Source organism: Neolamprologus brichardi, chromosome 7 (genome assembly GCF_056152115.1).
Source record: "Neolamprologus brichardi isolate AB-2024 chromosome 7, ASM5615211v1, whole genome shotgun sequence".
Taxonomy (NCBI): domain Eukaryota; kingdom Metazoa; phylum Chordata; class Actinopteri; order Cichliformes; family Cichlidae; genus Neolamprologus; species Neolamprologus brichardi.
Window position 1 is genome coordinate 41,538,234 of NC_142110.1, and position 27,193 is coordinate 41,565,426.

At 41.2% G+C, this 27,193-nt stretch overlaps 1 protein-coding gene across 1 annotated transcript in view; it reads left to right on the forward strand.

Moving 5' to 3' along the window:
• The first annotated feature begins 18,148 nt into the window (after nucleotides 1–18,148).
• Nucleotides 18,149–27,193, forward strand: part of LOC102794347 (matrix metalloproteinase-17-like) — a 90,298-nt gene continuing 81,253 nt past the window's right edge. Inside the window, exons 1-2 of the mRNA XM_035909818.2 lie at nucleotides 18,149–18,305; nucleotides 18,489–18,716. Coding sequence (XP_035765711.2) covers nucleotides 18,573–18,716 — 144 coding nt within the window. The 5' untranslated portion in view covers nucleotides 18,149–18,305; nucleotides 18,489–18,572. The remainder of the gene's footprint in view (nucleotides 18,306–18,488; nucleotides 18,717–27,193) is intronic.

Sequence of the window (27,193 nt, forward strand, 5' to 3'; positions counted from 1 at the left end):
TGGAGAACTGATGTCTTTGAGATCTCCAGTTCAAACAGTTATTTAGACTGAATGGCCATGATGGGATTTAAGGAAGATTAACTCAAGAATGAAATCCTAAATCCTAAATACTAATCTTCTAAATACAATAGTCTTACCCTAACAGCTTCCTTTTTTCCCAGTTCTACTTGCTATGAGGGTCACTCTCTAATGCTGCAAATGGAACATGTTTCTAGAAGTAGTTTCTTGATTTCTTACTTCATAACTGTTTTTGATGTTAAGGCACAATAAAATTGAAAACAAAAAACAAGCGAATAAGAATGAGAGAGGGGGTTTTAAATTTGGAATGCTCCCAAATGCTTTGGCACATTTTTCAAAACATTGTTTTTGGATTTCTCCAAACAGCTCATGTGCTGCAGATTACTGTAATTCATCCAGAAACGTTTTGCATCACTGGAAAAAGCCGTCGCCACCAAAATGACAAGTTCCTTTGACAGTGTGTAAAACCAAGGAGGTCGACCTATTTAGATGGTGTGTCAGAGTGGATACTCTATATTCTGATACATTTTACATTACACACAGACAAAACTATTATTTACCTTTTGTGTGAGAAAAATATCAAGCAATAGTAACACAATGTGGTACAATAAAGTACAGAAAAAATGAAAACTTACATATCACAGCACTGAACAACAATGCAAAGTACATAGATAGCACTTTTCTAGTCTTACTGGCAATTCAAAAGTTACAAGTCACATTTTAAAAATTCAAATCTATACATTCAAAGCACTTCACAGAGATATGCAATCACAAATTGCATCTCTGTGAACTGTGGGAGAAGGCCAGAGTACCCAGAGAGAAAACCAACATGGGGCAACATGCAAACTCGGCACACAAAGGCCCCAGCTGCTGGTTTCAAGCCCAGGATGAAGTGGAAACCTGTATAGGGCGTACCCTGCCTCCTGCCCCATGACAGATGGGATAGTCTCCAGTCCCCCGAGACCATGAATTGCATAAATGGAAGAGATGGATGGATGGATTTCCTAAAGTGATCAAACAATCACACAAAAAATTGTTTTATTCTTTTGTACAGGTGCTACTAATTTTTGTTAAATTTGACCCATATCTGTTCAGATGAAATTTAGGATGAATCAAATCAAATACATTTGTGTTTTTTATGGAATCTTGAAAGTGTATATGCCATGTCTGTGCATTTTCTATGGATAGAGTTCACTGGGTACTTTGACACTGTGAGAACTGTCTGTGTTTCTACTATATTTGCCCAGTTTTCTGCAGAGAGACGAACCTAATGGTCTTCAAAAGATCATGAGGGAATTTTGAATCAGTGAAAACAACATAACGTATTTTTCAGACCACAAGGCGCACCGGATTATAATGCACAGTCAGATAAGTCAAACTTTACTCAAATCATTCTTCTTGCTTCCTCCACTTCCGTTCTATTGATTCATTAATGGTGAATTCTCTCGCAGTTGTTCTATTCCCATGTTGTTGCAGTATATTAATAATTAACCTCGTATTGTGGATGGATTATCTCAGTTGTTCTCCTGACTGAAGTTTGGACCAGAGGTGTCAAACTCCAGGCCTCGAGGGCCGGTGTCCTGCAGGTTTTAGATCTCACCCTATTTCAACACACCTGAATCAGATAATTAGTTCATTACCAGGCCTCTGGAGAACTTCAAGACATGTTGAGAAGGTCATTTAGCCATTTAAATCAGCTGTGTTGGATCAAGGACACATCTAAAACCTGCGGGATACCGGCCCTCGAGGCCTGGAGTTCGACACCTGTGGTTTACAGCATCCTGCCATGCGATTGCATTTGTCCCTAACCATCGGGAACCCTCACGTTAACGTTCATCGAGAGGAAAAAAGTTAGTGTTCATCCTCCAGCTTCACTGTGTTTATGTTATGCTAACATAGCTGTGTTGCTAGCGATCACGTAGCACATCATTATACACCAGCTAGTCCAACTTCAGTAACCCTACAAAAGTCACTTCTGCTTAGTTTCCTGTCTTCATTTATGTTGGAAGTGATAGCAGTGCTGTACCTTTTAATTCTTTCAGAAATCTCTCGGTCAGAACATGGTACATCATGGAAACTAGCGAGCTAACTTCCTGCTAACTTCCACTCCGTTAAATATAATAAATTCTGTTTTCATGGATGCCTGGATGTTAAACTTTATTGTTACACCTGGTAAAGCAGCAACACTAGTGTTGGGAAGGTTACTTTTAAAATGTATTCCATTACAGAATACAGAATACATGCCCCAAAATGTATTCTGTAACGTATTCCGTTCCGTTACTCAATGAGAGTAACGTATTCTGAATACTTTGGATTACTTAATATATTATCATGCTGTTTACAACTACGTGAATGTACTATTGCTGTGATTTATTACTGTTACTGAAGGCCCGCAGCTCCGAACCGTAGTAAAGGGACCTCTGGCTAATACGGTGGGTTCTGTGTCGGGCTCCTAGCTGAAAAATAGCTTTACTTTGTTGTCTGGGTCAACTTTGCTAGCAGAGACAGAGAGAGGCGTTGAAAGGCTGCTTCAACAGAACTTATTGTTTTTGGAGGAAAATACGAACACAGTGCACAGTCGAGTCTTAATAGCTTACTTACAGCTGGGCTCGTCAGGCTCTCTTCTTGGCTGCAGTGCTTATTATTATATTTACATGTTTCCAGCTCCCGTTTTTGCTCGATGACAGCTCGTACTTTTCCTTTTTCTCCCTCCCTCGCTCACAGACACATAACGTGTATGGCAGTCCATTCTCCCTGCAGCACGGACTACACTGCCTATGATGCTACATTCTTTAGAGCTATACCTGTAGCATTCTGCCTATTAGCTTAGCACAACAACGACAAAAAAGGCCTCTCTCACCCAGGAAACACGCAGAGAGAGAGCGTCACCCTGTAACCATGGCAACCGTAACCTGCCGCCTGGAACAACAGAAGGTAGCTGTCAAACAAAACCCAAACAGTCCTGCCCGCCACAATATGAAACAGGGAAGTACCGCCGTGCAATCCATTTATTTCAACAACTACAAGTAACTGTATTCTAAATACCACATTTTTAAACGGTAACTGTAACGGAATACAGTTACTCATATTTTGTATTTTAAATACGTAACGGCGGTACATGTATTCCGCTACTCCCCAACACTGAGCAACACTGATCATTTTATTAAAGATGAAAGAATTTAGACAGTTTTTAACTCTCAGTGATGCCGCAGTGTTCGTTTGACTTTGGGACCTGAAGCTGAGTTTTCTCCTGGATTACTCCACGAGGCTCCTGACTACGGTACCCATAATGCTCCGACAATCCATGAAGCGGTGTGGCTTCATAGCTTAAAATTAACGCATTTTAACTGCGCCTTATAGTCCGAAAAATACGGTAGGAGTGATAATACATATATAGTACACATGAAGAACAGAGGTCAGAGGGTGTCTTGAGAAATGCTGCCTGAACACAGACACACAATCTTTAATAGGGCAGCAGGATTAGCAGTGTTTTCTCATAGGAAGAAGGTTCTTGGTTCAAATCCCAGCTAGTGCCTGTTCTTTGCATGTTCTTTTTAATGCTGCATGGGTTTCCTCTGGCTTTCTCTCAATTCAAAGACACTGGGTTAGATTAGGTTATGTTAACTGGCAATTTTAATATGAAATTAATGTATATGAATGTATAATTAAAGTGTGACTTGTACTTAAAAGTGCTTTGAGGGGGTGCAGTAAGACTAGAAAAGAGCTATATACATGCAGTTGTATTTCATTACACCTAAAATGTAACTTCAGAATCATCTAAAAATAAAAATCACAGAATCCATTTATTCCAAGGTTACTGAGATTAAAACAGAAATTAATGGGCGGGGGCGGGGATAATATGATTTTTTTTTTTTTTTTTTTTTTTTTACCTGTCCTGTTTGGCTCTTTTGCCATCAGAATTATTGTCTAAAGGCGAAGAAAGATGCCCAACGGATTTTCTTTACCAAATTAACCATCCCAGCTTTGCCGTAATGGTCCATTTGATTCACCTTTTATTCTTTATTTTATTTTCACTTGCTGAATACGGGACAGATTTGACTGGGGGAAAGAAAAGGGAGAAAGAAAGAGGAAAAGAAAAACAGTTGAGAAGAGGGACGGGGGAAAAGGGCAAAAAACAGAATAAGCAAAAAAAAAAAAAAAAAAAAAAATACATGTATCGATCACCTGGATCACCTGTTGAGAAAGAAAAAAGAAAACAAGCAGAAGAAAACGAGAGTAATACAATAAACAACATCACAATGATATATGGGAATATGACAGTAAATACTAAATATTAAACATTATTGTGCAGCACGTAAGATCGACAGCACAGTGTGCATTGAGGTAGGAGCCAAAAAGGGTGTAGTTTGTGTGTGTGATCACCCGTGTGTACACCTGTGAGCATGGACGCGCTTGCTTTCTTAAAAGGTTCCCTCATGTAATGATCTGCTATAGAGGGTGTGGGGGGCCACTGCCCCGTCCTCCAGGGCATGAAGCAGGTATGGAGGAGATCAAAACTCCAGACATCCAGAGGCCCCCAGAACACAAGAGACCAAGGAAGACCAACAGAGGGGCAGCCGTGCCACTGTCCCAGAAAGAGCTAAGGAGAGTCCCAGATGAGGGGTCACCCAGCAGCCACGGAGCAGAAGCCAGGGGGGGTTGCAGCGACGTGCCCGTGAGCTCCGCCGGCAGCCAGCTGTGCCTGAGTGACCGAGCCCCAGGCCGAGAGGCCGGGGGCACCCCACCTCCGAAGTGGCCCAAGCGAGCCCCAGGCTCCAGGCCCCGATAAGCAGCCGCCAAGGAGTGAGCCGGTGTGCACCCGGACGCCCACCCCCGGACACAAAGAACCACCAACGCACCGATGTCTGAGGGAGTCCGCCCCCGGCAGGGGAAGTGGTGGGGGGAGATAGGCCTCCAAACCTTGGAGGGCCTGAGCTGTCCTCAGAGAGGTGGCGTCTGATACCCAACCTGACATATGGACACAGACATACAGGCACACACAGATACAAACATCCATTCCCACCCTCATGCTCTCATATGCACTTACTCCACACTTAACCAACGTGGAGACAGACATAAAGAGACGCTGTACACACAATCACACTCCCCAAGCGTACTCTACAAACCGGGTCTAGGTACCCTTGCCCCTGGAGGGGGGAACTGCACCCAGACCCAGGTTGTGTTACCCTTTTTCCCTGCGGTGGGGAGAAGCAGACCGCCCCGACTCCGCAGCAGCAGGGAGGCCCCACATTCCGGACCCCAGTCGGACGGCCAACTCCTCCTCCTAGCCCCCCTGCTCCAGCAGACCGCAGAGAACGAGGGTGAGAGAAGACTCCTAACCTCCCTCCACCCGCTCATTGTAGTGTTGATGTATGTGTGTTCTAAGGTGCATTTAAAACCCAGGAGGGCATGGAGCTACCTGCCAGAGAGCAGCAGGTAAGCGCATAGTCCCTCCTGCTAGCCCTCAATGTCTACGTGTATTTAAAATTGAGAGGTGGGCAACGACGCCAGGGGTGAGGTGTACACCCTGATGGTAATTGAGATTCCGTGTAGCGTGCCCACCCCCAAGATCCTATATGTATGTGTAATGAGAGTGTGAGTAATGTGAATGTCTAAGTTGCGGGATAAAATTGAGGCAGAGGCAGCCAGAAGGGGACAGAGGGGGGGGTTACCCCCTCTGCACCCTGGTGACACACCCCCACTCCAAGGCCCTGCATGTGTGGGTGGTTGTGGTGGAGCGGGAAGAGGGAGGCAGCTGGAGATGGGGAGGGAAGGAAGGGAGGGGCAAGTGACCCCTCCCTGGGGCCAGCTCCCCCGCTGACCCCAGTAGGCACCCCCATACTCCGCGACCCGCCAGGGAAGGGGGGCCCAGGCCCATCCGAACCGGGGCCCAGTGCAGCGGCGCCGCCCGGCCCCACAGAGCCCGGGGCAGTCCACCCAACCCCACCACAGAGAAAACTGCACCCACCCCATCATCCACTCATCTTCCAGACTACATAAGACAATAGACGCCCAGGCTGAGATCTTCCTCCACCTCTCCTGTATCTCCCCCTCTTGCAGAGAGAGTTCCTGAGAGAGGAAAGCTCCTGCAAGATGTGACAACCCCCCCCCCCCCCCCCCCCCCCCACCAGTTGAAGAGCCCCCCAGGTGGCTCGGCGCACCGGCGGCACCCCGCGCCAGTGGCGGGCCCCCATATACCCACCGGCCCACAACCCCGGCAACACACCAACCAGGACCCAGGCCCCCGAGGCCCGGCCAGGGCCCCAGGCCAGAGCCGGAGCGCCCCCAGAACCTCACGCCCGTCCCGGACCCACCCAGGGGCAGCCAGGCTACCAGGTCAGTAACCCCCGTCCGTCAGCACAGACCCTCCCCTAGCCCCGCTGCACGTAGCTACGAGGAAACCGTCACCCAAGAGCCAACAGAGCCCCTAATTGGCCATGACCGCTACCCCGGGTTGAGCCCCCCAAGGAAGATGCTCCCGAGGAACCCCCCGACGCCCTAAGCCTGACCCTACCCCCACACCAATCACAACAGTGAAGGCGAGACCAAAATATGACCCCCCACCCCCACTAGGTGATGGAGCTGATCAGAGGAGCCCAGAGCGATTGATCTGATGTGGTGGCAGAGGCTGTATCAAGACTAATGTAATCTAATAGATAATTTCTATATTGGTTAGAATTAAGATTGTTTTTATTTTTCCAGTTCATGAGGACTGTTTTCTTGGCTATGCATAGGGCAGTGAAAACCATATGGGCTATATTCTTTTCTGAAGTGACATTATCTAAGCTGCCCAACAAACACACTAAGGGGGAAGTTGGAATGTTACATTTCAGACACTTTGATAAGTCTTCACATATCTCGCGCCAAAACTTCTGAACTGGTGGACAGAACCAAAGAGCATGGATATAATTGTCCGGTGAATTGGTTTGGCAGTGTGAGCAGTTGTTGGTAGATGCAAAGCCCATCTTGAACATCCGTTGACCTGTATAGTGCACTCTATGTAGTATTTTGTATTGAATTAATTGAAGACTGGGATTTTTGATTAGATGAAAGGTTTTTAAGCAAATCTGAGACCAGAAGTTTTGGTCTAAGTTAACTGATAAATCCGCTTCCCATTTTGCAATAGGAAGTGATATTGATTCATCTATTTTAGAAAGCATTCTGTATATTTTGGATAGTAATTTGGGGGTTTTAAGAGTAAAAAATTGAACCACACTTGGTGGTGTTTGTAGTTCAACTTGACCCGGTTTAAATTTCTTTTTTATTATGGATTTAATTTGTTGATATTCTAATATCATAATAATATGATTATAAAAGCACATGAGCTGCCATTTCAATGAGTGTGGGGAAACACATGCAAGGTTTCCTGTCACTGTTGTGAATGCACAGACTAGTTTCCAAAAAGCAGTTGTTTATGTTTTGTGTTCTAAATCTAAATCAATATTATATTCACATTGATAATTATGGATGGTAGTTATGAGGATTTTTTAATGACACAGCAGCGATGACAGTGTTTAACTGCTGTATCAGTTGTATGAGAAATCCCAGTAGTTCCACAATGTTCTTTCACATTCAATAAAACACATTAAATTGATTATTGTTGTCCTGTGTGATATTGTGTGATAACAGATAAAAGCAATTAAAAAAAGAAGAAAAAAACAACTTTACAGGTTTCTTTCTGCAACAAATTTGACACAACCTTTTGGGAAGACAGCTGTTGTATTGCGCTGGTGGTCCATAGCAGAGTCCGCCAGAGCAACGCCTTTGTGCAATAACAAATGTTGCCTGACAGAATGTCCTTGAGAGATGTGTGGAGGACATTAAAGGCGTAGATGAATGCATTTCTGTCCTTCAGTCACGGCAACACTGAATTGTGACAAGCCAGTTAATGCTAACTATTCCTTCCTTTGCTGACAGTTATTAACTTTGAAGGAAAAGCGGAACTGACCCTACTCCTGTGCAACCGGAGAGCAGGAAAGTGACACAGAGAACATAGAGTAACGCTTCCTTAGAATTAAACATAAAAATCAAAGGTGTGCTCTGAGACAAAAATCTCTTACTTGTAGAAAGATATGAACGAGTTGTTGTTGTTTTTTTTTTGTTTTTTTCCATGCAGGACATGGTACCATCGTGTGCAGCTGGATGGACATGGCGGATGAGAAAAAAGATTACCTCAGGATAGGTGTAGATGAGCCCCAGGCACAATTTCAGAGAACCACTTCCAATCTAGGACACACTCACAAAACCCCTGGGTGGAAGGAACCATCAGGATTACTCTCCAGTCTGATTAATATGGACAAAAGAAAGGAAAGATGTGTATGTATTGCATGCCCAACCTCTTGGCCTCTCATTTCACTATCCAATATATGTTGTTTTTCTTTTTTTCCTTTTTTTTCACACTCAGGAGGACTAAGAAGAAGGAGGCGGTCACGTTGCACCGTCTGACATTCATCTTTTTTACAACAGCAGTGTAGCTTGTCTGCATGCAGCTCTTTCAGCTAACATAATCAGATTTCATTATACTGTGCTACAGCTGGCCTGTTACAGATTTAATCAATCGTCTAATGTAGTATTGCCACTAATTACAAATACATATTGAGATCAATATGCATTTCACACATGCAGAATCTCTCAGGAGAAAATGCTGCACAGTGTGTGGCATCGTGTATAAACCAACCAGCTGGAGAGATCCATAAATTAAATATGAATATCGCATTCATACAACTGAAACCTCCCCTGTTCTTTCACGTGAAATGTAACCCATACTGAATACTGTAGGATAATGCTATAAAGCCAATTTAGGCCCCTAACTGAATTAATCTGGTCATTAATTAAGACGGGATGATTAAAGGGAACACCCCGAGTGTGTTTCTGTCTTGAAAAGCTGCCACATAATTTTAAGCCAGTTTGTCAATCTTGTTAAAAATGTTAATCTATCTACCATTTATGTTGCATGGTTTGAGTAATGAATTTAACTTTAAATGAAAATGTGGAATAGAAATTAAGCAGTCTGGCTAAGGTCTGGATTTCCAGCAAATGGAATTAGCTCAGATTTAGTTAGCTAGTTAGTTACTATAGTTAGCTAGTTAGCTAATAGGTAGTATCTGAAGCAAAAGTTCTTGTGCAGGAGATGTTCTTGAGGTCATAACCTGAAGACTTCAGTCAGCCTTAAAGTAACTGACAAACAGTCAAAACGCTCAGGAGAGCAAAGCCTTGTTCTGCCTACTACACCTAAAGGCCAAGGTATTGCTAACTGGTTGATCTATGCCATGGTCTGTGGATAGTGAGTGAAAGAATAAAAATGCAGATGCAAGAACTGGAAACGAGTTTCCACTGAAGCGTGTCTGAGATGGGAGCATGGTCCTACAGGAGAAGAGAAGCTACTACTCCTCCACATCAAAAGGAGACAGTTGAGATGGTTTGACTAGGATGCCTTCATGATGCCTTCTAGTGTTAGAGCAGCGATCCCCAACCCCCAGGCCTCGGACCGGTACCGGTCTGTGAGTCGTTTGGTACCGGGCCGCAAGAGTTGAGGCTCAGGTGTGAAATGTATAGTTTTCAGGGTTTTTATCGGTTTTCAGCGTTATTTTGTTATCGTTTTTATCGTTTACTCGGTTTTCCTTGGTCTTTTCACGTGTGTTATGAATAAATTTTCTTTTTTTCGGTACCGGTACTAGTTTTATTTTGTTGCATTTATCCGCAACACCTTAAAGCCCTGTCCATGAAAATATTGTCGGGCATAAACCGGTCCGTGGCGCAAAAAAGGTTGGGGACCGCTGTGTTAGAGTGTTTCATTCTCCTACCGGGGAAAGACCTGGGGCAAACCCAACAAATGGAGATGTTATGTTCCAGGAATCACTTAAGAAAATCTCTGTGTCATTCTGGAAAAGTTGGAGACAGTGGGTCTGGGTATTTCTGCCTACACTGCTGTGCTGAAACTGAATGAATGAATGCAGAGTTGGACTTAACTCCATGTGGCAAAATGCCATATCTTATTGTTAGAGCCCTTTGTGTATGCCATCATTTTGTTTGTTTGTTTTTTAATCTTGTTTGGCTTTTAATCAATAGCGATGTTTATGATTGTTAACAACAACAATTTTTTATATGAAAGGGTTTAAGTAAATCTTAAGTAAAGCCAAACTGATTCATCCATGCATTTGTTGGGTCTTTTCTGTAACTCAATTGCAGTCATACAATTAGTTTTAAAATTAAGTTTGTGTCATTTTTTTAAATGGTGTTTAATCAATATTGGAATCAAAATTTGATTACAACTTAATGTCTGTTAAAGATTGATTCAGCATTTTGAAGACAGTTAAATTAGGTGTTTGCACTGTTATTACTTAGAACAAGCCTACTCCCCCAAACCCCCAAAAACCTGATTTATTCAGTGAATACCAGTTCCAGAAGAAGCATTTCCTCATGTACTGATAAGAGTGAGAGACTTGACTATATCAGTTTAACAGCTGTTATCACTAATTACTTTGTTGATTTTTAATTTCCATAATAAAACATGCAGTCAGATTATAAAATGTTATGGATTCAACCACCAGCCGGTATTTATTAGTTAAAGCATCTTAAAAATCAGTGGAAATGAGGGAAAGTATATCTTCAGATTTATTTTTTGTGTATTTTTAATGCAGGACTTTTAACAGAAAATAATGTAACACTGCATTTTTAGAGCAAGGTAGAGCTGCAGGAGAACCAAATTAAAAAGTAAACGTTTTATGGGCCTTCTTTATGTCCAGTACAGAATCATCAACTTATTTTACATCCTGGCTGACCTCATAACTATTTACAGGTGATAGAACACATCCATGGGCCCAGCCAAAACCTTTATTCTAAATCACTTGGGGATATAACAGGAGAGACAATAAAATCGAAGCATGCAGGTAAATCCCCTTCAAATAATCTCTAGGCTATGTAAAAGTATAAAGTATTCAAAATAGTTTTCTATGTAAAGTAGCAGTATATATAACAAGTGTAGTTAAGTAAGTTATTTAAATTGTTTTAAATAACAGAATAGGGCTTCCGTAAGTGTTTAAGAAAAGCTTACTTAATTACTAACTATTGCTGTTATATTGTCCTCTTGTTACAATACCTCAGTTTCATTTCTCAGTGTATTTAATGTGTTTACGTAACAGTTAATCATATTTAAGCCAACATTTTTATAGAGATTAACAGCAATTAATAGAAGAAGAAGAATAGTTTGAAAATTTAAAAAATATAAATGCCCAAACAAGTAACTGGGCAGGGCCGGCAAAATTAATCCCATCAGAATGAAGATTCTCTTGAATGTTTTGTTTCTATATCAAAATATTCCTATTTTGCTATTATTATTATTATTTTTTAATCCTCTTTTGTGTTTTGATTTGTTTTTTTGTTGTTGTTTTTTTAACATCCAATGACATTTATTGTTTTTTCTGGAATAAGAAAAAACCCATGTTAAGATATTTGCAAAACCCAAGGTCTGTTGAAGGAATGGTACTATCACACTTATTTATGCCTTTTGCACCCAGAGCGATGAGCAAACTACACATTCAATCAGGTACAAATGGAAAATAACTGTCCGGCTTCTCTTGCTGCTATTTTGTTTTCTCAAGTGCATTAACTATCACATTATGATAAGCAAAATCTCATTGTAATACAGTCTAAAATTATTAGGAAAAATCTGAACGGTAAGACTGGCAAGAACTCTCTACTTATCCAGTTTCTTCCAACTACCAGTCAATTTTGAATGACTCTTTTGTTACTTGGAAACAGAATGGCATAAGAAACATTTGGGCACTTTCACAAATTGAAATAATAATTTGGTATAATCACGGGTTTTTTTTACGTTTGTTTGTTTTTTGTGACGCCTGCAGAATCTCATAGGGAAACTGTGTGCGTGATTCCTGCTGAGCCTTTGAGAAGGAGTGTAATCTCCTTTATCTATAACTGCTTACTCAGTCTTCAAAATCTATCAATAGAGTCCCTAAAATATGCATAGCAGGGAGATTTAGCAGGGGAACGAGGCACTGGAAGGGATACATAATGCCTAAATTCGTGCTAACAAAAAAAACCCCAAAAAAACACAAATGTTGCATCGTCTTCATTTTTCCAAAATGTAACCTTCTGAAATGTTTAAAAATATAGATTCAACATGTGTTAGTAAATACAGATTGACCCCAGCCTCATTGGCACATTCTCTCTGGTAGCATCCCAGTTCAAGGTCATATTGGAGTTCAAACTTTTAAACACAGAGAAGGTAATGCTTGGGCTTAAACTTGACTTTCTAAAACAATTACTTCAATTTATTTAGTCAGTTAATACATTTGGGGCTCGCTCGGGCCCCTTCGGGGGGGCGTGCCCTTGGCCTCTCGGCCTGGGTTTCGGTCACTCTGGCACAGCTGGCTGCCGGCGGAGCTCACAGGCATGTCACTGCAACCCCCCATGTTGTTTATATTCTGCTTCCAAAAAGCCAGAGTTTCTTGTTGTTGTTTTTTGTTTTGGGTTTTTTTTAAGTGGTCTAGATCAATATCGCTTCAGACTTTTGGAAGATCTTTCAGATTCTTCTTCAGACATTGGCTGCTTTTTCAATTATTTTCAGTTCAGTCCTTTAACTTGTATGGGGGAAAAAACCCGACAAAGACCTGACACAGAACCTGAGAGATGCATTTGGCCCTTTAGTTGATTCATCTACTGCTTGCTGAAGGCTCATCTGAAGAGATGGCCTCAGTGGAAGGGTAGCTGTCACTCTTCTTTGGAAGGGAAATAGGGAGAAAAGTCTGAGGTAACCAAATTACACAAGAACTGGACTGAAAATCATTGGTAACAGATCTGATGGAGTGATGAATCCAAATTTGAAAATAGTAGTTTTACTGACCATTGTCAGTATATACAGACAAGGTCATGAGAGAGATAAGGTCATCTGTAGCCACATGTAACACATGGTGGAGGTGTTTTCATGGTTTGGTGTGGGAAATTTGATGGAATTATAAATGCAGAAAAGTGCTGTTAAAAATAACACCTAGAAAGCATTCGATTGGCACCAGCTTCATTTTTCTGTATGACAATAAAAGCATAACTGGATAGAAAAGCACACAAACTGGCCTTCCCAGAGCCAGGACCTCAACATTACTTTGAATGTCCTTCAAGAAGCCTTGAGAAGTATGGAGAACCTTTCCATTTTCCTAGCAAAATATTTAAAAATAAGCAGTAGCCTCATAACTTTTTCCTGGTACTATATAGTCAACATTCTGGCTGTAATTTTAAAATAATTTAAAAAGTATCTTTGAACTATTATTTTTGGTTTTGTTTTGGGTTTTTTTATCCTAGCTCAGAAAACCAGGACTACAGAAGAACTCGAGCACCTGTTTGTTTGTTTTACTAAATTCTTTGCTTTGCTGCATTTTATGTGTTTCGGAAATTAATTTGAAAAGAACAAACAAAAGCTAAAGAATAGCAAAAAATAAATAAATAAATTTACAGAGAAGATTAGCAAAGAGAGTCAGTAATCATCCATCTGCAAACGTCAATGAGTACGTGTGCAGACCAGCCAGCTCACAATATGGTCACAAAATGTCTTCACACAGGCCAAACAGCTGAAAGCTGATAAATGACCTGTGTCTGCTGTATATATCTACATGCAGACCTGAACTCTGTTTCCTTTATGCTTATTTGTTTGTGGACACTTCTGGGCTTCTCCTACTAGTCGTACTTTAAAAGACACAATCATATGAATTATGGAGCATGTCCTCAAGCATCTTACAGAAAGCGTGCATGAAGGGCTGAGAAAGTCTGCGGGAGATCCCTCATGTCTTCTCACTGTAGATTTTATGGTGGGCTGCCCCCAGCGTTTGTGGACTTACAAGAACTATACATCAAAGTCTGTGAGAGTGTGACAGAAAGATTGGGTGAGGCAGACTTTGAAGGGGAGGAGGAAAAAGAGAGATGTGGAAATAGAGAGAGACGCATTTGAATCAACAACACATGCACACACAAACACACAATGATTGATTAATTATAACATATCCTTGATTGATTTTACTGTCCAGGGAGATATTGTTAACTAAATAAATGTAATCAGAAGCATTATTTACAGTAAAGCTCATGCACTCTGGCAGGCTAAATGGAGTTTACTACATTCAACCTTCCCAGGGGTGAATATTTACATTTAACCAGTTTACGTGTGTATATTATTTATGCAGTGTTCCTGTGGTGCATCAAAAGCTATGTGTTAAATGCCACATAAAATAATTTTTAAGACTCAGAAAGGGCCACAGTCTTGTACTCGTCACTGCTACTCCGGATTGCTGTGAGCAAGGCAGCAGAACCTGCTCAGAATGAGAACAAAAATGTGACAAATGGATGCTGTTTAGATGAAATTGAGATTTCCGAGTATAACTCCAGTCTTGGCTCTGGAACTTTAAATAGTTCAGGAGGGTCAGTGGAGATGGGAAAAAGTATTACTGTGGATTTTTAACCATTTTCAACAAAATGGTAAACATTTAGAAAGGCAGCAGATCAAAAGATGTATTTTTTTATAAGTCTGAAACAAATCAAGCATAATTTGTTTAATTATTTGGATTATGGTCATGTTAAAAATGTTGCTTTTTTTGTAATGTAGTTTACTCTTGTGGAAATATCTCTGCAACAGGTTATGAAACAGACCACAGAGGGTCTGACACACACGCAATAGACAAAGATAAATCATTTACATGACTTAATAAGAATGATCAAATGTCATCTCTCTGATCACACAACAACCCAGTAAGGCACACAACAACAATCCCATCGCTGCTAAATGCCATCAAACAATGCACTTGTCTGTTGAGTTTTATCCTGAGGAATTCAAAAGGTCTGCGGCCATTTGGCACAATATTCTACAATAAATATTAAAATGCACACGCTACAGTAGCAGCGGCCAAAAAACTCAATTCAGTCCACGTCTGCACTGGGCAATGGCTCTTCCTATCATTATGCGATCTGACCAAGAAAATGAGCTAAATTTCTCTGGGAAGGAGTCTGAGGATGGCGAAACACTTCAGGTAAAATGTGCACAGCAGACTGAGATGAGTAAATGGATGTTTTAACCTTCTGTTAATATAAACCCAGATGATTGAAGCTTCTTTTTTGCCAGCAGGCATGCTGTGAGACACAATATTCGGATGCTACAATTATCATAATGTTGTGGCAATATGACTAGTCTGACTGGGACTGGAAGCAGCTCTAACACAGCAGAACTTAATGCAGCTGAGCAAAAATATATTTTTCATGTCTTTTCCCCTCTGGACCAGTGACGAATGACTGCTGTAATGGATGAGAATAAATGTGTGTATATGTGCAAGTGTGTTCGTTCCTACCAAGAACAAGAGCACGACAAAATAAAAACAAGCATCAGTCATTTAAATGCGTTCAAATACGTTATTCTGTTTACATCGAGTGACCAGTCTGCATATGAACTAGTTAAATGTGCTCTCAGTATGCTGGTCATTACAATAATGCACCTACAATACCTGGTGGATTTAAATATTATGCAACACAAAGGAAATAAATTAGTGCATTACCCTTTTTTTTTAGAAGAAAGGAACCACCTCATACCACTGTTTCATATATTAATTATCTCTGTAGCGCAGCAAATTGTTTTGTGTTTGCTCTGATGTTTTCTCAAATATGGTGAAAATAGAAGTGTAATGAGGGGTACAAAATAAAACATCTTTGCATTTCAGAGACATATGCAGATTCTCTACTTCACTGACCTAACTTCTGCTGATATGTTTATTAATTCCCATGTTCTTTAACTCTTTGAGCACTCACTGCTCATGGTTTAATTGAAAATCTGCATCAATAATATTACTACTTAGATGATTGCTTCGACTAGGACTGCTGCCACTGTGGCGTCCTGAAAGGGCACAGTGGCGTCAAAGAGCTGACTGAATAACCTTGGCTGTGATCTACTTTGAAATGTTCCCATAGATGATGCAGTGAAGAAGCAACCATGACGTCTGCCTGTCCAACACCAATCAAATAACCCTTTTAAACTCTTTATGTGCCAATTAACTCAAAGTTTCTTCATTCCTTGCCATTGCATTTTCAATCTGTCCATCCATTCACTTTCACTTATCCAATGCAGGGTCATAGGATCTTATACCCACTGTCGCAGAATGAGAGGTGGACTACATCCTGGACAGGTCGCCAATCTGTTACAGGATTGACACAGGGAGATAAGTCAATCATTTATATGCGCCAATTAACCTAATACATGCATGTCTTTGTTACTGGGGGAGAAAGCCAGAGTACCAGGACAAAACCCAAACAGACACAGAAAAAAAGCACATGCAAACTTCACATAGAAGCACTATGATGATTTGAACCAAGGACATTCCTGCTGCAGAGCAACAGCGCTAACCACCACACTGCTGTGCTGCCATGTATTAAAATATTAGTTGAATAAAGTCACAATTAGGGAATAAAAAGGACTAAAAATTGGATCACCTAGCCTTAATTAGCAGTGCTTAAAACTGCACAATGAGGAGATCTGGAAGAGTTCTAAGTTTACTATTTTAATGGCTTGTAGCAAGCTAATTCAAAATGTGTGATGGTAAACCCCATCTTTGTGCCTTAATTATTACTTTATCTCTAAGTCTTGTGTTGTAAATGTACTCTTTGTCAATAAGACAAATTCAGGACTAAGATTAAGACTAAACAGACAAATTGAAATTTATATTCAAAGTCGTATTTCTTACCACAAATTCATAGAGTCCCCAAAGTGGAAATGAGACCACAGTGTTTGGCCTTACAGGAAGAAAGTAGATAAATTGGCAGTCTGGTGCTCTGATCACACTCTGCCTAAATATCGGCAAAAAAAAAAGAGATGATTGTGGATCTCCTGGGGTCAGGTCTGTGTAACCATCCCTCACTTTACATTAAGAGTAAGGAGATGGTGTGTGTCACCAGCTTGTAGTTCTTGGGGATAATGTTCACAGGAAACTATCCTGGGACTCCAACACAGCTTTGGCCATCAGTAAAGCCCAACAATGCCTCTTTTCTTTCAGGAAACAGAGGAAAGCAAAGCTACCACAGAGACTCTTGGTCAGTTTCTGCCTGTGTGCAATAGAGAGTGTTGCTGCCTGGCTCTTTAGCTGCACAAAAGGCAGAACAGGAAGCCATCCAGAGGATCATTAAAACGGCTGGAAAGATCATTGGGGCAGAGCTTCCATATATTACAACCATCTCCTCCCGCTGTTTGCAGCTACCTATCCTCACTGACTCTTCTCACTCTGCCCATCACCTGTTCCAGCTGCTCCCATCAGGCAACAGGTTCAGGTCCATTAAAGCAACGACTTGTGGAATGACAAACAGTTTCCATCCACAAGCAATCAGACTTCTTAATGGCTCGCATACACAACTCTTCCTGGCTTTAAATTACATAAAATTAATTTGTATTTACTATTTTAATTGTATTATTTATTTATCATTTATTAGTTATTATTAATTGTTGTTGGAAAGCCTGTACTGTCTTGTTCTTGTGACAATGACAATAAAGGCAAATGATCCTGGCGGGTGTATCGATGCATCCACTTGCAGTTAATCCATAATAAATTATTCACTTTTTTTTAAATCCACTGGCACCAGAGGAAATTCGAGCAATCATGAAGTTAAGAGGATTTACCAACTGCGAAATACGGATATCTCAAAGATTCTGTCTGACCCTTCCAGTATATATTGCTGTATTTCCGTTTCAGGGAACAACAAGCACACTGGTATTGTAATGTTATTACCACGATGCATGGTCAAAAGACGCTCTTTTGCATCTTTCTTCAATCTCCTGTTTGTGTAACACACAGACAAACTCAAATTCACGCTACTGCTTCAAAACAGGATTTAGCCCAAGAAATATACACACTTAACACTGACACATTTCTCGTGTAAGGATAAAAGGATAAAAGAGCAAAATCGATCAACTGTGCTTTATGCCTTAACCCAAGCCACCCCTGAGACCTTCACGTTACGCACGACGCGCGTCATACATTAAGTAGAGTCCAAGTGGGCTGAGAAAGGCGCTGAACTCCCCTTCTCCCCCCCACCCCCTTCTCCCTCCTTCCCCAGAATCCTTTGAGCCAAATACTCATCCACTCTCTCAGCGTGCCTGTCAACGTGCGATCTCCTCTCCTGCCCGGGACAAAGCCGCACACAGCTGCTTTCTTTCCACAGTGTTCGAGAGTGCACGATCCGGAGCGGACCTCGGGTGTCTTGCTGCTGGAATACATAACCTGTGAAGGACTTCTTATACGGACTGAGAATATTCGGTTTGTTACTTCTTGTTGTGACCACTTACGCGGTGATCACAAGTGTTATTTCGTAGAAAACAAAAACTTGAAATTCCTTAACGTCCCTACCGAAGAGAGAGAGAGAGAGAAAAAAACGGGTTTAATGTGTTTTATGTGCTTACGGTCAACAGTGAGGTAGACTGACTCGGGCACATTTCACAGAGTGTCGGCGTACGATTTATCCAATGGATGCGGCTGCCGGGGTCGATGTCTGAGCCCTGCAGGATCAGCCTGTCATAGGGCATCATGATTTCTTTGGTTCTTCACAAGTGGATGAGGAATATCTCTCCTAAGATGCTGCTGCTGGTGGTGGTGATGCCGGTATTGTGGTTTTTACCTCTGGCTGGAGCGGCTCCTTCTCTGACTACAGAGCAGCTGGACATGGGGGTGGTAAGTTTTCCATCTTTTTACACGGGGATAGGAAGTTTGCTACATTAACGTTTTTAGACATGCATGGGGAGTGGAAAGTTTTCCGACCTCCCGTGGGCATACCAACTCTCGGAAATGAGCAGTTTACCCTACTTTTGCATGTAGGAATGCCGTCCTTTCCATTTGATCGGAACTGTAACACCTCGCAGCGGTCCAGTGTCCCTAGGGTAGCCTGGCGTTGCAGACTGGGTGTAATGGAGAAAAATAGGAGACTGTTGCCAAAGCAGGAATCAGAGTCCCTGTAATGGTATTCAATAAATAAATGTAAATGTATTTGCCTTGGCGGCATATCGACCTCCTCCACAGCATGCTGACATAGTATATCCTCCACTGATGAATGGCAAGCGGGGCTCCCTTCCAGCGCGACGACAACCTCAGCCATAGGACATTATTTCCTTTCCTCAGTAATGCCTCTAAAAGACTACTTCAGTATTTTTCTCATGCTGAGTTTGATCAGCATGAGGGAAAAAAAGATAAAGTGCAAACCTATTACTGGCGTGAGCTGCTAGTTTAATAGTTTTCATTAGTTTAGTGTGGCGATAAATGGAATTAAAGTGTGGAACAAGTCCATAATTGTAATGTGAATTTTACTATTTACACTCTGTTTTATGCATAAGCCTTGGTACAGTCAAAAAAAAAATCACTCCATTCCTCTCAGTGAACTGTATTCAGCAAATTAAAGCTATTGTATAATATTTTCATCAGCAGCTTGGGCTCACAATACTTCCACTTTATATTTGGAGTTTAATGAGCTGCGGACTTGCAAATTAAACAAGTATCTGATAATTAGGAACTCTTGAGACACTCTAATTAAGTGTATACATTAATGGCTATATTACAGATCAACTTAAGTGTCTCATTAGGTTTTACTATTTCTTGTTATCTCCACATTGTTTTGCCTAATATAAAACCATAGAGATTCATCCCTCCGAGCTTTGATGGATTCATATTGTATTGCTGTTCATTCAGCTTGTGTGTCCCTGCATTCCAGCTGCTTGTTTGTCTTTTTTTGTCGTTGTTGGTGGTGGTGATGGAGAAGATTGCACATTAAGTCTGTTATCAAAGAACTTTCAGGGTTGGTTTTCAAGCTCGACCAGTTCCACGTATTACCTCTTGGATGTTTTGGAGACAACATTTTGTTTCCTTGGTCTTCAATACTCAGACCGGCAGACATGTTTTGACCTTCAGTTTCTCAGGTTTGAAGAATACAGTGTGTTAATTGCAAATGTTTGGTCGCCATACCTTAAAGCCATCTTGATACTCAACAAATACTTGGTCTCTTATGTAGCCAGGAGAAACAGAACAATGAGTCCTTGACTTAAGCAGTTTTTCTTACCACTAAACCATCCTGGTTTGAGTTGAAAAGACTGGTTGGGTTTAATATTTGCTACTTAAAGCACTATCCACATCAGTCATGTGTTTACATTGGATCTCCTCAGGTTTGTGTTAGCTGCTTCACTACAAGTGGCTTTAGATGGGTTTAACTACAATGTTTACGTAATTTTTAGCCTATAAATAGTAGTGGGGGTAATGTCTAAGCATCACTGACAGGAGTGGTTAGACACATTGTTTTCATTACTGATTAATGGAGTAATTTCTGCAACGAAACAGTTAGTTGTTATGTCTAAAATAGAAATAAATAGAAAATAATGAAGAAATACCTTTCACAGTGTCTTAGAACCCAAGGTGACATCCACACATTTCTGTATTTTTCTAATCAACATTCCAGAACCTCAAAGTCTCCCATTTGTAATTTGATAAAGCAGAATAAATACACAAATCAACACACTGGAGAAGTTTTGCTTGAAAGCTGGGGCTTTATCGACGCTCTGCCACCATGTCATTCCCTATCGTAACATTAGCACCTTAGACTCAACAGTTTCAGCATATAGCATGTGTGCAATACCAGGATTTTTTTCCTCAGTATGTGAAAGCAGCTTTAGGACGGTCATGGGTAGGCAGATGGACAGATGAGCACCATTCTCCCCTGTGATTGGTTGATTAACTTTTAAATAAGACTTCTCCTGCATTGATGAAATCACCCTCAGCTGCTGAAAAACAGGTGGATAATTAGTTGTTGAGGGTCTGAGTAGCTTCTCCCCGGCTCAGCCCAGTGGTTTTCATAAGTGCTATACATTTGGGACTCGGTCCACAAAAACAACCATCTACCCACAGAAGCGTGTCCTGATCCCCAGCTCTACTGCTCCACAGTCCCATTACACTTCAGAGCCATTACTTGGCTTTTAGTCGTGCTGAATGTAGCGCTGAATGTATCCATCCCTCTTTGTAACCACTGTACACAGTGACCATAATTAACTGCACCACAAACTTAAGCACAGCTCTGAGACATGCAGTTTTCAGCTTTGCTGTTATCTAGCCCAGTACATCACTGCAGAGCACCAATTTGCAATTTCAGCATATGAGGGAACTACTACACAACAGCTATAATGGTCCCTGCACTATGTTTTCCACTCATAATGTCATTTTAATCCTGATGGCTGCTTTCTACTCCAGTACTGAATGTCTGACTTTCCTCTGGGAACTGTTCGTCTCTAATATTGTACTTGCTATTGCAGCTGTCTTAAGCTAGAGGTGTGGTGAGCGTAAAAGTTGTTGATAAAAGCACCTTAAGTACGCTTTAATGCTGTAAAAGTGTGGAAAAAATGCCTTTCCTGCATTTAATCTTTTAATGCTAAAAATGTTAACTTATTTATTTTTTCATGTCTTTAAGCAATAAAACCAAATAAGTGTGTGGTATATGCCTGATGGGATAACCATTCCTTACCAGTCTGCCTCTAACTCTCATTTTGCTTCATAATTCCTTTAATGAGAGCACCATCTGGTCTTCTGTCCACTGAGTAGAGAAGGAAAAAAAGGAAACCCTGGTAGACGCCACCCTCTTTACCACTGCTCCCTTTTTTCCTCTTCACTGCTAGACCTCATAATACTGAATTCTCATGCAACCGGCGTGCCCAGCCCCAACACTCCTCATTAGCTCTTTCTTTGCCTCTCATGAGTGCGCAGTTCACCAGTATTATATTCTGTCCCCTCAGTCATTCAGTCTCCTTCCTTCAATTTTCTTCTTCCAACCCAGATATAGGATGCTTTCTTTCTACCAGCACATCATGGTTCTTCTGATTACACGTAGAGGCCCAGGGAGAGAGGCAGCTCAAAGAGAAAGCTGGATGCAGAAACAGTCAGGGGAAGGAGTGATGGAAGCATTGTGCACCAAAATGACTAATCAGCTATATATTATCAAAAAAAACCTAACAAAGAAGGAAAAGAAAAGACAGCAGATATTGGATGAAAAGCAGGAAAAAGTAAAATGCTACTTCATTTCTATCATGCCCGACTTTTGGATACTTTTAGCACTGCCGTTCCACTTCTATCTTGACGTGTGTCCCTAATGTCTGTACTACTGCGCCATGGGGATTATATCCAGGACAAGGGCATTTTTTTTCTCTGATGTCAAGGGGTAGATTTCTGTGCAGCATTGTGTCATGATTAACAGAGAGCAAGAGAGAGAGCGTTCATCATGTAATATATAACACATTCCTGGCTTCTCGGGAAGAGGGAGATACTGTGGAAATGAACCAGTCCTTCAATCTGCTCCTTTCCAATCTGTCATTGCAGCTTTGCTAAGTGTAAAAGTTCTCTTGGGACTTGCAAGTTTCTGAGGAAACTGTCAGAGTTCATAATATCCTTAGAGCCCAATTCAGCAAGGATCTTAAGGGCCCTGGTGCTCTGTTGGCTGCGCTGTAGCATGCTGGTGTGGGAGTTAAGTGTGGCAGCTGCAGCACTTCTGCATGATGTTTTCAGCCAGCAAATGAATTTGTCTGTATTATTTAAGCCATGAATGTGATAGTTGGTCTTGCCTTGTTTGTTCAAACTGCTGAATCCCTTTCTAATAATGAAGTTCTGAATTTTCCTGATCTTTGGCTGGTTTCACAAAGAGTGACTCTGACAATGGCTCAAATGTAAGTAATAAGATATCAGTGGAATAATTTGCAACACATTTTGGGAAAATTAAGACACAGCTGGTCATGCAACCACATCAAAACACTTATCTTTATTTACTCCAGCAGAAAATGGAAGCGAGCCCATAAAACCAGTGCTCATTTCTGTGTAACTCTCTGAGTTAAATTATAACTACCTAACTATACTGGCGACTCTAAAATATCCTAGTAAAACAAGCCTCTAGTGCTTTGGGATGTGTTTTTGTGGGTTGCTTGTGCATTTCAGATTTATATGCACCAAAACAAATTCACTCTTTTCTGCCGTCTGACTTTATGTAACAGTAAAATGATTGAACTGGTTGGTGGCACAAGCACTCCAGGCTGGATCTTATCAGTTTATCTGCTTTTTATTTCAGCAGAAAAGGGTGGATATCTTAGTCTCAACACAGTAGTTCTCGCCCATCTATTTTTGTTTAGTTTTACAGTAGTGATGGATTTAATATTGTGGGCAAGTGAGTGATGTTTTCCACAACAGAGCTGCACGCGATTGGTTTGAACTGACTTCATTACTTGTGCAGGCACTCTCCAGGGCTCCCCATATAGAAAACCTCAAATCAACTCCATGTGGACAGTTCTATTTTAACTTCAGGGGCCCCGCCTTCCCTCTTGTCTTTGACCGGATCAAGGTTTTGGTTGCCGTTGCTATTCAAAGGGCCGACTACATCTTGTAATTACAGTGGTTTCTGGTGTTATGCTGGCTCACATGCTAAAACCTAAAATAATCCATAGCCATGCCAACTGAACTGCCAATAGACGGCTTTACTAGCACGATCAAGAAAACCCAAAAGGAACAACAAAGCTTCTCTGAAATTGCTTGCAGAAATTGGCAGAATTATAATAAATGTGGTTATGTCTGTATGTGAATGCCACTTTCTTCTTGTTTGTGTGTTTCTGTTTTATAAGTTGTGTATAGATCGGTGTGTGTGTGTGTGTGTGTGTGTGTGTGTGTGTGTGTGTGTGTGTGTTGGTCAGTGCCACACTAGTGATCTCATTATTTGTCGTTACAAAGCAGTTGTCATTTCTGAACAAGTGAAATAGATGGTTGAAATAAAGAAAAGGTGAGGGACTGGATGAGGACAAATGTTTGTCATCTTTGGAGTCAACTTCAAGACCGCTATGGGTTCATGATCCTATTCGTCTGAATGTCCAAATAAAATGAGGAGAATTACAGGAGCAGGAAGAAGACCAAGAGAGATTGAGTGGGTGGCAGAGATAAGCTGTGTCTCCATCCAAATATCACTGGCAATTAGACCTACTTTCTCTAGTCCACTGTTGATACTCAAACTCCTATCAAGTGAATATAATGAGCCAGTAACAATCTGCAGAATTTTAAGAGGCACTCGTGATCCTGTAAATTGCAGTTTATTTGACTGTTTGAATCGCATCCTGAAGTGGGCTTAATTTTGCATTTGGGTTTATGGTAAGAACAGAGCTTTGCTGTTTCGGACTCAAGTTTAAAAATAGAGTCAAATACAGCGATATGGACACACTTGCACATGTGTGCATGCTCTGTGTGTATTTTTGAATGAGCATGCTTAATGTAGACGTGCCAGTTGCCAACATTCCTCAGCTAAAGCTAAACAGACATCACTGCAAGGATCACTATAGAAACATGCGGCAGCTCTTTCATGGCTTTATGAATTGTGTACCAGGGCAGTCCATATATACATCCTTACATACATAGTCACTCATTTATCTCTGAACTTAATAAGGCCCCATCCTATCTTAAAGACGCCATAGTACCTTATTGTCCTAACAGAGCACTTCACTCTCAGACTGCACTTACTTGTGGTTCCTAGAGTTTGTAAAAGGCGAATGGGAGGCAGAGCCATCAGCTATCTGTTAGGACGCCTGGGTCGTTGACCCAGGGTTTTGAGTTTATTGTATTATTTATCTTTTCTATTCTTTGGTTTCTTCGTTAGAGTCATGTCTTATGGTTTGTCTCTGTGTAATCCTTAGTTGCTGTCTCCCCTGTTTGCTATATCCCCGTGTCCAGTCAGTGTCTGTGTCTGCCCTGGTCCCATGTCTCTGTTCCCTCTGTTGCAGTGCGCGCGTGTTAGTCTGTGTCTTTAGTTCAGTCTGTGTCATGTTTCCTGTTTTATTTTGAAGGTCTTTGCCTGATGTTAATGTATCTGGTTTTGCTTCCACTTGTCTCGTTAGGCCTGATTTGCCCCAGCTGTGTTTCCCTCCTGTTATCCATTCCCTGATTGCTCCCTCTGTGTATTTAAGCCCTGTGTTTCTCTGTGTCTGTGTCGCGATCTACAGTTTATCTGGCTGTGTGTTTTGTCAGTCTTCTGGTGTAAGTTTATTTTGATATTTCCAGTTATGTTATATTTGAGTTTAACACTAAAGCTGTTTTGAGTTCAAGTTTTGCCTCCGAGTGTCTGCACTTTGGGTCCTATTCCTGTCTCCACACAGCCGTTCCATAACACTATCAGGCTCCTCTCCTGTGAAACCAGCTACCAGTTTGGATTCAGGAGACAGACACCCTCTCTACTTTCAAGATTAGGCTTAAAAATGTTCCTTTTTGATAAAGCTTAAATGTAGGGATGAGTCAGGTGACCATGAACCATCCCTTTTAAGTGCTACAATAGTCATAAGGCCATTACACACCAAGCAAGTTGAAGAAAAGTGACATGAAACTCAGAATTTTTCAGACACAAACTTGTTGTGAAACTTATATACACACTGAATGTGTTGCATTATTTTTTCACCCTAAAAAAATGCACTGTGGAAAAAACAAGCGATGATGAGCTGATCCTAATATTTATAAACAAGGAAAGGAAAAAACAGATTCTAGGTTCATACAATTGTCCCGTGAAGGCACCAGTACAGAGAATTTCATGGTTTGATCGAGGAGTTGAAACTGGTCTGATTGGTCAGATCTGTTTATTTGCATGCAAAAATCAGAAAAATCAAACTTGATCCAAAAAAGAATAAATGCCACAAATTCGTCCTTCATAATGTTAGGTTCAATATTGAGGAGGGATAGAGGAGGTAATCAACTTCCATAATAACAACACTGGTCCGGCCGGGTGGAGTCAAACGATGATTTTAATGACACGCGTGGGAAGACCGCCCGCTGTACGCAGACAGCGCCGATCCCCGACTTACAGAGCATAAGCATTACATAATTACATGGTCAGTATGAACGGCCACATTAAGCATAGCTGAGTCTGAAAAATATTTCTAATGCTCAAAACATTTGCACAAATATTACACACTCGGTATGTAAAGGCCTGTAGACTGCTGGTGGGCTTCCCAGGGACATTGTTACTTCACTCATCTCCTTTCCTTCTCTGTGTGTTTATACTCCTCTACTGCATTTAATCATTAGCAATTATTAAACTTTGGCTGTCTCTCTCCTATAGTTTGCTTTTTGTCTTATCTCCCTTCTCCTCCCCCTCATCCCCAATTAGTCGTGGTGGATGGCCGCCCCTCCCTGAGCCTAGTTCTGCCCTGTCTCACCAAGTGCTTGCTCATAGGGGTTTGGTAACTGTTGGGGTGTCTTTCTAATACTGTAGAGTCTTTACTGTACACAGTTCCTTGAAGCAACTGTTGTTCTGAATTAGTGTTATTTAAATAAAACTGAATTGAATTGAACTTTAAAATGGAATTACATAGATGAATTTGCATACTACCTGCTCATAGAGCAAACATATTGATGCAATGCCACTCTATTATACAGTTCCTAGCTTATGTAAAGTGGATTTGATTGACAATTTTCCATACCATTAAAGGTCACAGAGATTAACAATGGTGTACATGTGACACTGATAGCTGGTTATTTGAATGACAGGCAATTACATATCACCGTATGACCTTTCTGTTATAGTTTGAGATTTCCCAAAGTTGATGCAAGCAAAAGGAACAAAAACAAAGGCTGCTTTCAGATTTTTAACTCAACATGTTTCCATCACTCAGCTGCACAGATGAGGAAGTGTTTTTCTCTAAACATCCATCAACTGGATGTGTGCAATGCATAGAGACAGATAATTGCTAAAAAGTGCCATGTGACACAGATCAAATACTCGAATTTCACCTAGCATCTGGAGCATAAACTGGAGTAAAGCCATAAGAGGACATGTTTATTGAGTGAGATTCCATTTAAAATACTCCAAAAGGCTACAGCATCACAGATGCTGTCCCGTCAATCAAAGCCGCCGCACCTTCCATCTTTAAGCTCGAACAAAATTAAAACAAGTGAGTTGTTTAAAAAAAATCCAATGACCAAACAGTTTTTTTAAAAGTGGGAAACTATCCAAAATCTTGTCTTGTACCAGGCTGTAAACATGCATTTTAACACTGTTGACTTGGGGCTTACTTTTACAGTCAGCCTCAGTGGGCTGCAGTTTTGGCACTTCCATGTTGGCTTCCTCGTGTTCAGCCTGCAGCAATATTTAGGTGGATATTGCATGTCAA